This window comes from Delphinapterus leucas, chromosome 2 (assembly GCF_059928025.1).
Source record: "Delphinapterus leucas isolate spDelLeu-1000000601 "Yukka" chromosome 2, BTC_Dleu_Yukka2, whole genome shotgun sequence".
NCBI lineage: Eukaryota > Metazoa > Chordata > Mammalia > Artiodactyla > Monodontidae > Delphinapterus > Delphinapterus leucas.
The window spans coordinates 40559371-40574166 of NC_143130.1; the positions used below are offsets into that span (position 1 = coordinate 40559371).

General features: G+C 47.8%; 2 protein-coding genes across 2 annotated transcripts in view; both read right to left on the reverse strand.

Moving 5' to 3' along the window:
• TTLL13 (tubulin tyrosine ligase like 13) lies at positions 1-10744 on the reverse strand. Its single transcript, XM_089906225.1, is given in 12 exon segments — positions 1-1363; positions 1366-1462; positions 1962-2039; positions 2041-2071; positions 2484-2570; positions 3180-3369; positions 3889-3908; positions 3999-4129; positions 5892-6010; positions 6742-6782; positions 7126-7390; positions 10635-10744. Coding segments are annotated over 11 exon segments (1161 nt in total). The 5' UTR covers positions 7380-7390; positions 10635-10744; the 3' UTR covers positions 1-1250.
• The window catches only part of GDPGP1 (GDP-D-glucose phosphorylase 1), a 20462-nt gene continuing 13063 nt past the window's right edge, over positions 7398-14796 (reverse strand). The window contains exons 2-3 of the mRNA XM_022563981.3: positions 13031-13087; positions 7398-11933 (exon numbers count right to left, since the gene is read on the reverse strand). Of these exons, the coding sequence (XP_022419689.1) occupies positions 10764-11924 (1161 nt within the window). The 5' untranslated portion in view covers positions 11925-11933; positions 13031-13087 and the 3' untranslated portion in view covers positions 7398-10763. The remainder of the gene's footprint in view (positions 11934-13030; positions 13088-14796) is intronic.

Sequence of the window (14796 nt, forward strand, 5' to 3'; positions counted from 1 at the left end):
CCCGTTGTAATTACAGAGCAGGCTTCTGGTTTTCATCTTAAGTGCAATGGTGTCCACTTGTAAACTAGCACTCCAAGTTAACATAGTCTTTTAGGTTTCTGATTATAGAGTAGTATCTGTTAATTACAGAAAATTTAGAAGAGCAAAAAGAAGATAAAAACCTCTAATCTTACTGTGAAATAAGCATATTGGCCATGAGCATGGACTCTAGGGCAGGACTTACTGAGTTTGAACCCTGGCTTTGCCACTCATTACCTTGTTCTTTCTTTATTCCTTCCTTCCTTTCCTTCCTTCTTTGCTTTAGATGAAAATGGGATCATATAACATTTTTAAATGGCTGCCTAGTATTCTGATTCTATGATCGTACTGTTGTTTTTTAAGTCCAGTAGTTTTCAACTTTTTTTCATTGAAAGACATGTGCACAGTCCAGTCTCGTGGGAATACCTAGGGTATTTACAGTTATACTTCACCTTCATTCACACAGACATTTGAGTGCCTACTGTGTGCCAGGTCCTCAGGATATCATGGCAAATCAGATACACACTGGCCTGCATATCGCAATGCAAGTGGTGAAGAGTGATACTATTACAAGAATAATCCTCACTCCACTCAAGTTCATTTTTATTATTAACAAATTATAATTGAGTATCAGCAACACATTACCATGTTTGTAACCCATCTTACAATTAAAACAACAGTGGGTAAACTACTGATTTAAACAATAACCTATTATTGAATGACTAAACTGTTTTCTGTTTCATAATTATAAACCTTCTTAGGTAATGGTTTCTAGAGGAGCTTTGTTGAAAATAAAAAAAAAAAAGAACAAACCCCATAAAGTTCCTTACATGCTAATAGGAAATAGCTATAAAATGCATAAATAGCTGTAAAATGCATTGGTAAGTAGGATACAGACAGTGTGAAAGTTATGCTATTTTCTGGGTAAAGGGAGAAAACAATTTATATAAATACATGTATATATGTGCATTAAATGTTTGTGAAAGTATACACATGACCCAGGGAACATTGATTGGCTCCAGGGAGGAAAACTGAGTAGCTGGAGGAGGAGGGTAGGAGAGACTATTCACTGTGTCTTTGGAATTTGCATAGATAATGCATCACTTATCTATGATATGTGGTGTATTATCGATGCAAAAAAAATGTTTTTAATAGCTAATCAACCCCAGACTGCCTTCTCCATCTAGAGAAGGACTTTTACTCTCAGGAAAGTAATAAGGTAAGTTACACAACTAAACACACGTCAAACACCTGAGGCCCCTGGCTTCTCTTGGCTGTTGGTGGCACTGGAAAAGCCGCTCCTTGACTCGCCACTTATCCTCTTCTGTCACCTTTCTTTTGTCACGCCCTGGAGGTTGACAAGGGTCATGGTATCACAGAGAAGTGCATCCTTCACTTCTCAATCAAGGTGTGAGTCGGTGGTGAAGCTTGGAGAGTAGTTTACCTGCCGGGAGGAGTCATTATCCATCCCCTTCCTAGACCACCTGAGCAGGTCATGATTCTTGCAGGCCCAGCTGGAGGTTCTAGGAGAGACATCCCCCTCCAGTGCCCGCCCCCCGCTTCGTGGCCTCAGCCAAGGAAGCTGGATGTTCTGACTGACTTCCAAGACCACAGGACTCTGCCACAGAGATCCCTCCAGTGCATAGGCTGGTGAGAGCAAATCAGACAGCCTGACTCTATAGCGATAGTGTCTTTAAAGGCAAGGCTTACATGAGGAACTTTTGGGATCCAAAACCTGGGTTCCTACGGTGGAGGCCAGAGACCACCAAGATTGGATTTAGCAGGTCAAAAGTGCAAATGTCTTACACCTTCTGCTAGATCCTATCCACCCTAGTGCCTCTGCATCCCTCATCCTGTGTTCCACCACTTGAGTACACTCCTATCCCAGGTGTCCTGTTCAGGGGTGGACCTTGGTTTTGCAAAGCCCGGGAGGTAATCCTCACCTCCAGCAGCCAGGGCTTCCGCTTGTGGTCCAGCAAGATGTCAAAACCGAGGATCTCAAAACAGGCACATGTACCTCCTACTCAGATTCTGGGGAAAACAGGTTCGGTAGCTGTGGCAAAGAACAGAATGTGCCGAGATGATGGCTTTGATGATTATGTCCTCAATATCTCCCCACAGCTCTTGGGGGTCGTAGCTGTGCTCTCACAGCCAGGCGTTGAGTGTTGACAGCTTCCTGTGAGGCCCAATGCTCAGAGGAAGATCAGTGGGGCCGGGCTGCAGACGGGAAGCTCCCTAACACTAATCCTAATTCCATGCCTAGGTTCCTTGTGCTTTAAGGGGTTGCCGCCAGCTTGGAGCAGGGTTTAATTATAGGGTGGGGTTTGGGGCTGCACTTGGTGGTCAGGCACAGGACAGGGGTCTATAAGGGTTGAGCCAGCTCAACCTCCCAAGGGCCGACTCAGCTCTGCTGAGACTGTGGGGCTAAAGGGCAGAAAAAGAGGAGAAAATAGAGTAGGGCATACCTCTTACTGCCCACAGCATCATCCCGGACAAAATTCTCATTGTGTCTGTTGACGGCATAGTTGGTCAGGTGCATGCAGGGGTCATCCTGGGAAGAGAGTGGCCCTGTGGTCAGGCTACTTCCATGTAGTTCTTCTCTCCAGCCATTCGTTGCCTTCTGGTTACCTACCCCACCCCTGGATGGCTCATCTCCTGTCCCTCTTCACAGAGGACTGTCCTGTAAGCTCCTGGGGAAGGGGTGTGCCCTTCCTGCAGGCATGGCTTTTCTGCAGTCAGCACCCCCTCAATGCTGTCCTTCCAGCCAGGTGCCAAGGCGCTCCAGGGTTCACTCCTTGTTCATGTGTGACAAGCTAGCTGCGTGACAAGCCCCTCTACCTGGTTTCTCCACAGAACCTCAGCACTTGTGGCAGTGGAAGAGAAGAAGGTGCTGCCCTGCACTCTAGTGCTGCTGGTTGGCCTCTTTTTTTTTTTTTAAGGATTTTTTTTTTCTAAAGAATTTTTTTTTTTATGTGGACCATTTTTTAAAGTCTCTATTGAATTTGTTACAATATTGCTTCTGTTTTATATTTTGGTTTTCTGGCCAGGAGGCAGGTGGGATCTTAGCTCCCAGACCAGGGATCGAATCCACACCCCCTGCATTGGAAGGCGAAGTCTTAAACACTGGACTGCCAGGTAAGTTCCCCAGCTGGCCTCTTATCAGGTTGCTGTGGCTGGGCTCCACGTAGGGCATGGTGGTAAAGCTGGCCAGGCCCTCCTCATACATGGAGGTCCGAAGAGGGTCACAGGGTGTGATCAGGACATACATTCGCATGTCAAACTTGAAGCCATCAATGAGGAAGGGCTGAGAGCATGCAAACCCACCAGGGAAAAGTAATAATACAGTGGTCACTCAGCATCTGCAGGAGATTGGATCCAGGACCCCCACCCCCCATGGATACCAAACTCCATGGACGCTCAAGTCCATTGTATAAAATGGTGTCAGCCCTCCACATCCACGGGTTCCACATCTGCAGATAAGGAGGGAGGGCCGACTGTACTTTTGAAGTACTTACTATGTACCATAAACTGTTGTAAGCACTTCAAATACATAATAACTCATTTAATTTTCACAGTAACCAAAAAAAAATTTTTTTTCACAGTAACCATATAAGGTAGTTACTGGTTTTTTGTGTTTTTTTTTGCGGTACACGGGCCTCTCACTGTTGTGGCCTCTCCCGTTGCGGAGCACAGGCTCCGGACGCGCAGGCTCAGCGGCCATGGCTCATGGGCCCAGCCGCTCCGCGGCATGTGGGATCTTCCCGGACCGGGGCACGAACCCGTGTCCCCTGCATCGGCAGGCGGACTCTCAACCACTGTGCCACCAGGGAAGCCCTAACCTTCTCTTTTCAGCTAAAACTTCCCTTTTACTTCCATCCCCCTGAGACATTCTAGGTCCCAGAGCCAGAGTCTGGTGGGAACTGAGATGGCGAACCCTTTCCTCCCCCAGAATCTCAACCTGGGGAGCCAGGCTCACTCACTCTGCAGGGAGGCACCAGATGCACGGGAAGATGTTGCACTCAGTAGGATAGAGTTTCTGCATGCGGCTGAGGTTCCGAGCCAGCAGATCTTTGTGGCAGATTTCTGTCATGCCAGGGAAGTGGTTGACTTTCTGAAACACAGCCAGTTGGTTATACTATCACCCAGAGTAAGGGGCAGTTCCTGGGGCCTGAACATTCCAGATAGCAGTGGAAAAGGACTGGGGAGGTCAAGGGAGAAGTCACAGTGGAGGTAAACACTGCACCTAGTCCCCAAGGGAGAAAAGGAAGGCTCCCTAAGGCAGGTGGGAAACTGCTGCTTGGCCTCTCCCCAAAACACACATACACAGCAAGGTTAGCAAATGAGGGTCGGTGAGAAGGGCTAGCCAGGACTTTGGGCCTTCTAGCCACCTTATAACATCCCTCAACTACCGGGGACTAGCCCTATAGGAATAACTGGTGCAGAATAACACAAAGCAAATGAGAAAACATTTCCCCAAAGAGAAAGGAAACTAAGGAGCAGCCCCAGGGAATGCACGGCAGTGGCACTCTCAGAGGGCAAGGCATTGCCAGGGTGGCCTGCTGGAAGCCCCCGCCCCGCTGCTCTGGCCCTCAGGGCTGGGAGGTTCAGTGCTCTCTGCTTTTTCCCCTCATGAGCTGTGTGAACTGAGTATTTCTGAGCCTCAGTGTCCTTAACATAAGGGTATCTTTTGGGAATTGTCTGGCGGTCCAGTGGTTAGGACTTGGTGCTTTCACTGCAGGGGGCACGGGTTCGATCCCTGTTCGGGCAACTAAGATCCCACAAGCTGTGGCCGAAGCCAACAAAACAAAACAAAACAAAACAAACATAAGGGTATCTTTTTGAGGATTTAATGAGGTGAGAATGTAAAAGCACTTAACAGTGTCCGACCTCAATAAATGCTGTTATTGTTACCCTCATCTCACAACTGCTCTCTGCATGCCCCTTCTTAGGGGCTTTTTGAGCGCTTCTAGCAGTCTCTCGCTCTCGCTCTCACTCTTGCTCTCGCTCTTCTCCCATAATTCGTGGGATAGGTGATAGTCTCAGCTCCCTGCTTGCCTTCTCTCAAAATAAGCCTACAGACACTTTTTTTTGCTAACCACCACAAAGACCCAATTAGAGGATAACAAAAATACCATGAAGAAGTAATATCTGGGGCTTCCGCCTGCCAGTGCAGGGGACACGGGTTCAAGCCCTGGTTGGGGAAGATCCCACATGTGGCGGAGCAACTAAGCCCGTGTGCCACAACTACTGAGCCTGCGCTCTAGAGCCCATGCTCCGCAGCAAGAGAAGCCACCGCAATGAGAAGCCCGTGCAACCGCAATGTAAAGTAGTCCCCCCAGCCCCCCTCCCTCCAAGGGGCGAAGAAACAGAGACCCAATGCAGCCAAAAATAAATTAATAAATTAATTTAGAAAAGAAAAAGAAGTAATATCTTCTTGTGGACCCTGGTCTACCTTTCCTGACTTTCTTGCTGCCATGCAGGACCCCACACTGACTCTTAATGGATGTGGAGTGCTAGGCTAAGCTGCTTAGAAGGCTGGATCATTCAGCTGGCTCTACTGTTGGCTCTGAAGCTCCCAGTCTTCCCCCTAAGATAGGCTCACCTGCCCTGGAGGGACCAGCTGAGCTTGCTTCCAGGCAAGCAGCATATATTGAGATAGGATGTGGCCAGCAGACACTTCGTTCAGATAACAGAAGCTCCAGAGACCCAAGAGGAGAATATTTCCATTGGTGCAGAAGCCCCTGGCCATGGCCTTTCCTGCTCTGCATAGGGGTATAGCCACCAGAGTGGCAGCCTCGGGTGCCTGGGTGCAAGGGTAGGAGTAGTCATTCTGGGGCATAGTTCCTTTAGGATCTTGGGTCTGGAGGTTGTACCTGAAACCTCTTCATGTCCATGATGCGTTCCAGTGAGACAGAGCAGTCTGTCCAATACACAGTCCACTCTTTGTCCTCCCCCACCTCCTTCAGGCCACACATTTGGGCTGCCCGACGCACTGTGGAGAGAGGGAGGTCAGTGGAGCCAGCCTGGGCACTGGCAGCAAACCTTGGGACTGCAGCTGGGTTGGGTGAGGAACAGACCTGACCAGAGAGTGTGATGAAGAAGGAGGTAGTTCTTACCTCAGCTCTGCTTACCTCAGTTTAGTTACCATTGCGACAACTCCAAGTTCATGAGGCTGTCAGGGTCCTTCCAAAATTTGACAGAAAACTATAGACTGGATCTCTGTTCCTGTCAGTCCTCTCAATTAGGATGGTTTCTGGCCTGCAGAGCTGACCCTTGGAAGGGGTCACACTGGCGCCTCACACTTTGGGGCACCCGTAGATGCCAGTGGGGATGAGGGGAGGAAGAAATGACTAACCTAGCTGGTGATTTTTCTTTTTTCTTAATTGCTGAAGCCACCTCAAAAGTTACCTTGAAAAAACAGTTTTAACCTGGTCTCATCTCATCTCTGGTAAAATCTGGGGCAGGGTGGGGGGAGGGATGGTGATTTTTGTCATTTTTTTTCTTGTTAGCTAACTGGAGATTCCTACTCTACTGCTGAGACTAACTGGAACAATGATGTGTCAGCTATTGGTAGCTGAGCCAGGAGGCTCAGTACAGGTTATAGGCCAGCCTAACAAGATCCAGGGGCTGGGAGCAGATTGAGGGGACCACCTCCAGAGTGAAAGTCGCAGCCCTAAATGTCCTCTCATGCCCAGTGGTGTGAGTGACGAGCTGGGTGCTTACCACTCTCATACTTGCAGTTGGTCAGATTGATGGCCAGGGGTCTGGAATGGAGGAATAGCAGAAATCAGGCAGAAGGAGAGAAGGACCCTGGGCTGCCAGGCACCCAGAAGAAGAGACACCCAACAGATTAACAGTGCAATTCATTTTCTCTAGAAGCCACTTAAAGGAAAGACCAGGATGATATAAACGTGCTGAAATTCTAAACTAAGCCAGCCCAAGTGATTCTGAATTTTGTTTTTGTTGTACAAAAAGGCTAATGACCTCCTGTATTTCCTGTTCTCTTTCCTAGGCTAAAGGGAAGACTTTGGATCCCAGCCCGACTGCTGAAGGGCAGAGGGTTACTCTCTGGAGCTGGGCAAGTGAGGGGGTCCAGGGAACGGTTACCTGTGTTTCCACCTTCTCTTTCTCCTCCCAACTTCTAATTCATCTGGGTCAGCTGGGGTTATGATTTTCTTTGGTATTTTCTTGGCTACAATGGATAAAGGAACTCTATTCCTAAATGCATTAGTCAGCTTTGAGAGTGCCTGCTGAGAAGGGTTAGAAGGGATGGTAGCTTCCCCTTTAACACACTCCTCGGATTCCTCTTCTTCACCATAGTTTTCCTCTGATTCGCTGGTCTTACAGGTACTTGGCTCCATCCTCTTAGATTCTGAGGAGAGAGGGGTGGGAGTGAAATGTATATGACTTCCCTCCAGGCCCAGGAAGGACGGCAGGAATCCACCCAAGGACCTTCATGGTATTATAAGGGAATGTTGCTGCTCCTTCAGAACAGAGCAGTCCCACTACAGCATGGGATGTTTCCAAATAGGTAATGGGGTCCGTGGAATGCCTATGAGATGTTAGATTCGCTGACAAGCCCCAATTATCCAAGATCACTCCATACAATACTCTGGGGTGCATGCAGGAGCTGAACTGAGCTGGCAGGGACCATGACCATAGCTTTTCTGTTCTTGAATGTAATGGGGGATGGCTGGGTGTGCTGGGGGGACCTTCACTTTGAAAAATAGAGCTGAAGACCAAAGGTCGCCTAGGCCAGCCTTTTCCCTGTCCCATGATTCAGTTTCTCCATACAGACACACTGGGGCCAGGCACCAAGACCCCCTGGGCTCTGACAGCGGAGGGGAAGCCCCCGGCGGACAATGCCCACCGCAGGTTGCGAGAGCGGAGGGGCTGCCGGGTCCGCCCCTATCGGCCTGGTGCTGGACTCAGCTGGTCGCTCACGACCGCCCTTCGGCCGTCTCTCGCTCCTTCCCGGGCGTTGCTGGGCCTCCGGGACCGCCTCCTTGTTCCACGGGAATGGCTATCCCCGGCGATCGCGAGGGGGGCCCGCTCCCCCCTGCACCCGGGGTTCATACCTATCTTGGAGATCCCGGCGGCGCCGCCTTAAGCAAGCAGGCTGCCGCCGCCGCCGTCGCCATGGACACGAGGGCGGCCCCCATTGGAGAAGCGTTCTGGGGGCGGGGCCTTTCCGAGAACCACACCCACTTTGGCGCCAGCAGAGGCCATATTGGGCGGGTGCCTGAGACGTTTGCCCCTGGGCTGCCGTAGGAAGCGCAATCGAGCGCCTGGCACTGGAGGGCGGATTCTTGCGGCAACTGACCCGATGCGTGATAGGACTTCTAGTCCTTCCGCTTTCACGCCAGTTCGCACGAGCCCCACCCCCTTTCCTGACCCTTTCCTGAATCCGCGGGCCAAGCTCCCGGCATTTGGCCAACGCAGTGTTCGGGACGAGAAGCCCCAATTATCCAAGTAATTAGTAACCATTAGTAACCATGTCTAGCGCAGTCCCAGCACTTGGGAGGGACGGCCGTGATTATCACACGTGCCCTGGAGGTGCTCATCAGACTGCTCCTTTACTCTCGCCATCTTATCCTGATGTCCACCCGCTTTACCTCTGATTGCCACCTCCACCAAACTCCGCCCAATTTGTCACTTTAAGATTATCCCATGTGCCTAAATCTAAAGGACACTTAAAAAATTTCGCTCCTCTAAAAAGACATGTACATTTTCCGATTCATAGATTTCTTGACCTCCCTTCAGTGTATGATACTCTATTACCCCCTCCTTGAAATGCTTTGGAGTCCCTTGCCTTTCAGGACGCACATTTTTCTCACTCTTTCTGACTCCACTTCTCACCCCACACTGACTCTTAATGGATGTGGAGTGCTAGGCTAAGCTGCTTAGAAGGCTGGATCATTCAGCTGGCTCTACTGTTGGCTCTGAAGCTCCCAGTCTTCCCCCTAAGATAGGCTCACCTGCCCTGGAGGGACCAGCTGAGCTTGCTTCCAGGCAAGCAGCATATATTGAGATAGGATGTGGCCAGCAGACACTTCGTTCAGATAACAGAAGCTCCAGAGACCCAAGAGGAGAATATTTCCATTGGTGCAGAAGCCCCTGGCCATGGGGCTTCTGAACCAATGGAAATATTTAACGTTCCAGGCACATATTTAACAGATATTTAACGTTCCAGGCACTGTTCTAGTACCTGAACCATCATTTCTTGCCTGAATTGCCACCATTAAGCAGCCTCTTAATTGGATTCCCTTATTCTATTTTTCCTTCCTTCATCCATCCATCCATCCACTGCAGCTTAAGTATTCGCCCTAAAATGCATATTTGTTACTCCCCAATTTAAAACTCTTCAAGGTTTCCCATTAGATCAAGTCCAAAACCCCTTAGTACAAAAGACCTTCCATCAAAAAATAAAACAAACAAAAAGCAAGCAAAGCGGTGGAGAGGCCCTGAGCTGGATTGTCCCTTCTTACTTACCTACTGTGCTCAAAGCCCAGGGCTCTGGATACAAAGGGTCTCCTAAGTGTTCCATATTCAAGCTCAGAAAAAGCTTCCATAAATCCCCTTCTGGATGATTCACAAAGTATTCATGGCTAAGAAGTACCACCACAAAGAAAACCTATTTGCCTTTACTTTTTGTGGAAAAACTTATTTGGGGCCAGAGAAGGCTTTCCTCTGAACATTAATCCTAAGGAAAAACTGGGGAAATCCTGGTATTTGGACTCATCACCTTCGACACACAAAGTCCACTTAACTCTAATGGTCATCTGCACTCCCTTCAGAGAGTGAGCGAGCAAAATAAAGTGATGGTATTGGAGCCCATATTTGCAAAGGCTTGCACAAAGAGGCATTAGGCTGAAATTACTGCAGTGTGCCCAAAACATGAGGGTGACCAAAACTGTTTATAGGAATTTAAATGTTAAACTGATTTTCTTATGAAATGGGTTGTGATGCATATTCTGCTTCATCTCAATGAGACTTTATTAACATGGCAGTCACACGTGCACAGCCCCAGCTCAGCTTCAAGTGTCTGATTGCCTGTGTTGCAGTCCTGACTCCACTACTTTTGAGCCATCTGACCTTGGATAAATTACTAAACCTGTGTCAGCCTCCATATCTTCGTCTGTTAAATAGGGGTATTAAGAGGACCTGCAACTTTCAAGTTGTGAGGACACCTTGTTTTCACATGAAATGATGTATGTGAAGAACACTCAGCTCAGCTTTGGGGCTGAAGGAAAATTCAAGGTGGCCAGGTAGGCGAAGAATGTGCTATAAATAGGGCATATGGATGGAGGGGACATGTGTAGGGACAGGATGAAGAAATACAACTCAGTGGTGGGCAAAGGGAGAACAGGCAGAGAGGCAAGAACAGAGGAAGTGATAAACTATCACTTTGCTAAGATTTAATAAGACAGGAAGAGAAAAGTTGGCATATACAAGTCAGGAGTGTGTTAACTCTTACACACACTCCCTTCTTAACAATAGGCTTGACATTCCTGGGGCTTATCTAAGAAGAAAGGTGAAAAGCAGCAGATACATCCATGAGGGCTCATTCATTCGATTTACTCCAAGGTATCCTCCTCCTTAAAGAGACCACTTACCAGTTCTTTATCCCTCCCCTTAGGCTGAGACAGGTGAGAAGGCATTCATTAAAGTGCCCACATGATCATGATGGACAGCTTTCTGGAAAGAGACTTAGATCGGTTACAAAATAAATACTTCTGGAAGGATTACTGCTCCTCCTTGGCTATCAAGGCCACCAGTGCTGCCTGCACCTCTCCCGCCTGGGCTGGGGGCAGCAGACAGTCTCGGACGACGGCCAGAGCCGCCGCCTCTGTCAGGCTGCTGAAGTCCTGGGACGTTTTGACAGGGAGGTGCCCGGCCAGCTCACAGAGGGCAACATTGAAGGCCTCGCCTTTCTTTATCCCAAAGCTGGACTTCCGGGCCCAAAGAATTACTCGGACCCCCGTGAGGGCTGAGGAAGATGATGTCTTTCCAGGTGGAGCCCCCCGGGTCACAAACAAGTTATGTGCAATCTCGTGGTCAGCCAGATAGTCAGTGGCCAGACATACCCTGCTTATCAAGGCTTCCAAGTCGGGCCCTGGCCCGCTCGTGTAAAAGAGGAAGCCAGGAGCTGGGAGGTCCTGGAGCAGATGAAGACGGCCCCCAGGATCCAGGGGTTTGCTTGGGGCCCCCTCCACGGGCAGTCTGTGGGCCAAGTAATAGCCATGCAGGTGGAGGTGGTTCACTGAGGCCAGGCCACCCAGGCTGTTGAAGCCGACTCGGAAGCCTGGGTGTGAGCTCAGCAGCACAGCTTCAACCCCGGCCTGCAGTGCCCCTGGCAGCAGGCGCTGGGGGAGCCCTCGGGTGGGCTCGGGCACCAGCAGCACGTGGCCCCACTCCAAGGGGCTGACATTGATCACCACGAGGATGTCGTCTTGCTGGAGAGCAGCACTAGGGAGATCGGGCTCCCGGTGCAAGCGGAAGAGGACTTCTCCTGGCCGGATCTGGTTGAAGTTAAACTGTTCAGGGTCAAACGCCTGCCTCACGCTCCTGATGTTCTGGGGGCTCCTTCTTTGCACACCTCGCTCCACATTCAGCTGAGCAACAAAACCCACAGCACCAGGAAGGATTTGGGTCTGCAGCTCCCCCAGACAGTAGCGGAACAGCCCCAGCTCCATCCGCTGCCTCCAGGCCAAGCAGAGGGCAGAGTCAAAGCGAGACAGTGGCAGTGTGTCCAGAAGGCTGGGTCCGCTCCTTGGCCACTGAATCCCTTCTGGCACGAGTTCCTTCTGCCCATAGACAAAGTCAGGAATGCCGTGCCCTCCCCAGTCCTCACTGTTTGGAGGTAGCAAATAGGAAGTTTCATTTGAACCATGTGGAATAGCCATGGGGCTGACCTGAAACAATCATAAGGTGAAAAATACATGATGCTATCCCATTTCCAAAGATTTTATTTTATTTATTTATTTATTTATTTGGCCGTGCCACGCAGCTGGCGGGATATCAGTTCCCTGACCAGGGGCTGAACCTGGGCCACGGCAGTGAAAGCCCCAAATTCTAACCACTAGGCCACCAGGGAACTGTCCTATTTTTATTTTCAAATAACCTTTACTTTTTGCTCTGATTACAAAAGTAATATATGCCTCTGGTAAAATATTCTGAAAACACAGAAATCACTCATAATTATCACCCGCAGATTAGCATACATTTTTACTGAATTAAAAATATAAATCAAATTCTTTCTCTTTCTAAAAATTATATATATTGAGTAAACTTTCTTAATGGATTAAAAAAATAAAGATAAATTACAACCCTTATTCCAGTGCCCAGGGAAAAATCACAATTTACATTTAGCCTCATTTTCATATGTAGGTGGATCTTGACTTTTTTTTTTTGCCTGTGCCATGTGGCATCTGGGATCTTAGTTCCCCAACCAGGGATCAAACCTGTGTCCCCTGCATTGGGAGTGCGGAGTCTTAACCACTGGACCACAGGGAAGTCCCGGATCTTAATTTTTTAACAAATCTTTAACTGCTGTACATTTAGGTTGCTGCCAATTTCATACTATTATATACAGTGTTGTGATGAACATCCTGTGTATCTATCTTTGCAGATGTTTTTATTTTCCTTTAAAATAAAATCTTTGTAGACCACTGGTCAGAGTAGGCTCATGGCTCAGGCTTTTGATAGGGTGTCTAACTGCCCTCCAGAAAACTGCACCAGTGTTCCAGTGCATGAGAATGGCCAAGGTTTCAAAGCTGACCACTCCTTCATGGGAACAGCTTTTCCACTGTTGTGTAGTGATTCCAAATGGCCATACATAGAACCATTTGGGTGAGGATGGCCCATCATAAGTGCCCTAGGCCAATCCTTTAAGGCAGGAATATAGGTGCCTGTCTTCATCTCCCACTGGGCCCCTGGAGCCCTGTGGACCCAGAAGTGTCAGGGAGATGACCTGCTGTTGGCCCAGATGGGACTTCAGAATGAAGCTTACCTCAGTAGAGTTGCCTCAGTACAAGTTTGGGTACTCTCAGCTCTGCTGCTCCAGAAACTTCATATTAGTAAAACAGAAAGAACAAAGAACATACAAAACAACATATTAAAAGTCAAGTTGAGTTTAATGAGTATAGAGTTTCAGTTTTGTAAGATGAAAAAGTTCTAGAGACTGGCAGCACAACGATGGGAATATACTTAACACTACTGAATTGCATACTTAGAAATGGTTAAGGTGGTAAATCTTATGCGTTTTTTACCACAATAAAAAAATTCTTTTTAAACTCGAGCTAAGCATAATATTGACAACAAAACATAAAATCTTTAATTATTCTATTGAAAGTGAGCCTAAGACATTTCTCCAAAGATACACAAATGTCCAACAAGCACATGAAAAGATGCTCAACATCATTAATTAGGGAAATGCAAATCAAAATCACAGTAAGATACCACTTTACATCCTTTAGGATGGCTACTATCAAAAACAGAAAATAACATGTGTTGGCAAGGATATGGAGAAATTGGAACCCTTGTGCACTGCTGGTGGGAATGTAAAGTGATGCAGCTGCTATGGAAAACAGTACAGCAGCTCCTCAAAAAATTAAAAATAGAATTACTATATGATCCAGCAATCCCACTTCGGGGTATATATCCAAAAGAACCAAAAGCAGGGTCTCAAAAAGAGATATCTGTACACCCACTTTCATAGCAGCATTATTCACAATAGCCAAAAGGTGGAAGCAACTTAAGTATCCATCGATAGACAAATGGATAAACAAGATGCAGTATATACGGACAACTGAATGTTATTCAGCCTTAAAAAGCACGAAATGCTGACATATGTTACAACACGGATGGACCTTCAGGACATTATGCTAAGTGAAATAAGCCAGTCACCAAAGGACAAATATTGTATGAGTCCACTTATATAAGGGACCTAAAGTGCTCGAATTCATAGAGACAGAAAGTAGAATGGTGGTTCCCAAGGGCTGGCGGGAGGAGAAAATGAGGAATTGTTTGTTGTTTAATGGGCATAGAGTTTCAGTTTGCAAGAAGGAAAGAGGTCTGGAGATTGGCTACCAAACAATGTGAATATATTTAACACTACTGAACTATACACTCAGAAATGGTTAAGGTGTTAAATTTTATGCTACATGTTGTTTTTTTTTTAACTTTTGAAGACTGCCATATTTTTTTTAAATAAATAAATAAATTTATTTATTTATATTTGGCTGCGTTGGGTCTTTGTTGGTGCGCACGGGTTTTCTCTAGTTGCGGTGGGCAGGGGCTACTCTTCGTTGTGGTGCATGGGCTTCTCACTGCAATGGCTTCTCTTGTTGACGAGCATGGACTCTAGGCGAGCGGGCTTCAGTAGTTGTGGCTCACAGGCTCTAGATCACAGGCTCAGTAGTTGTGGCGCATGGGCTTAGTTGCTCCGCGGCATGTGGGATCTTCCCAGACCAGGGCTCAAACCCGTGTCTCCTGCATTGGCAGGCGGATTCTTAACCACTGCGCCACCAGGGAAGTCCCTATGCTACGTGTTTTTTATTTATTTTATTTTATTTTTATTTTTTTAAAGCTTAGTGGTATGTTTATGGAGGAATTTTTTAAAATTAATTAATTAATTTATTTTTGGCTGTGTTGGGTCTTGGTTTTCTGTGCGAGGGCTTTCTCTAGTTGTGGCCAGTGGGGGCCACTCTTCATCGCGGTGCGCGGGCCTCACTGTCGCGGCCTCTCTTGTTGCAGAGCACAGGCTCCAGATGCGCA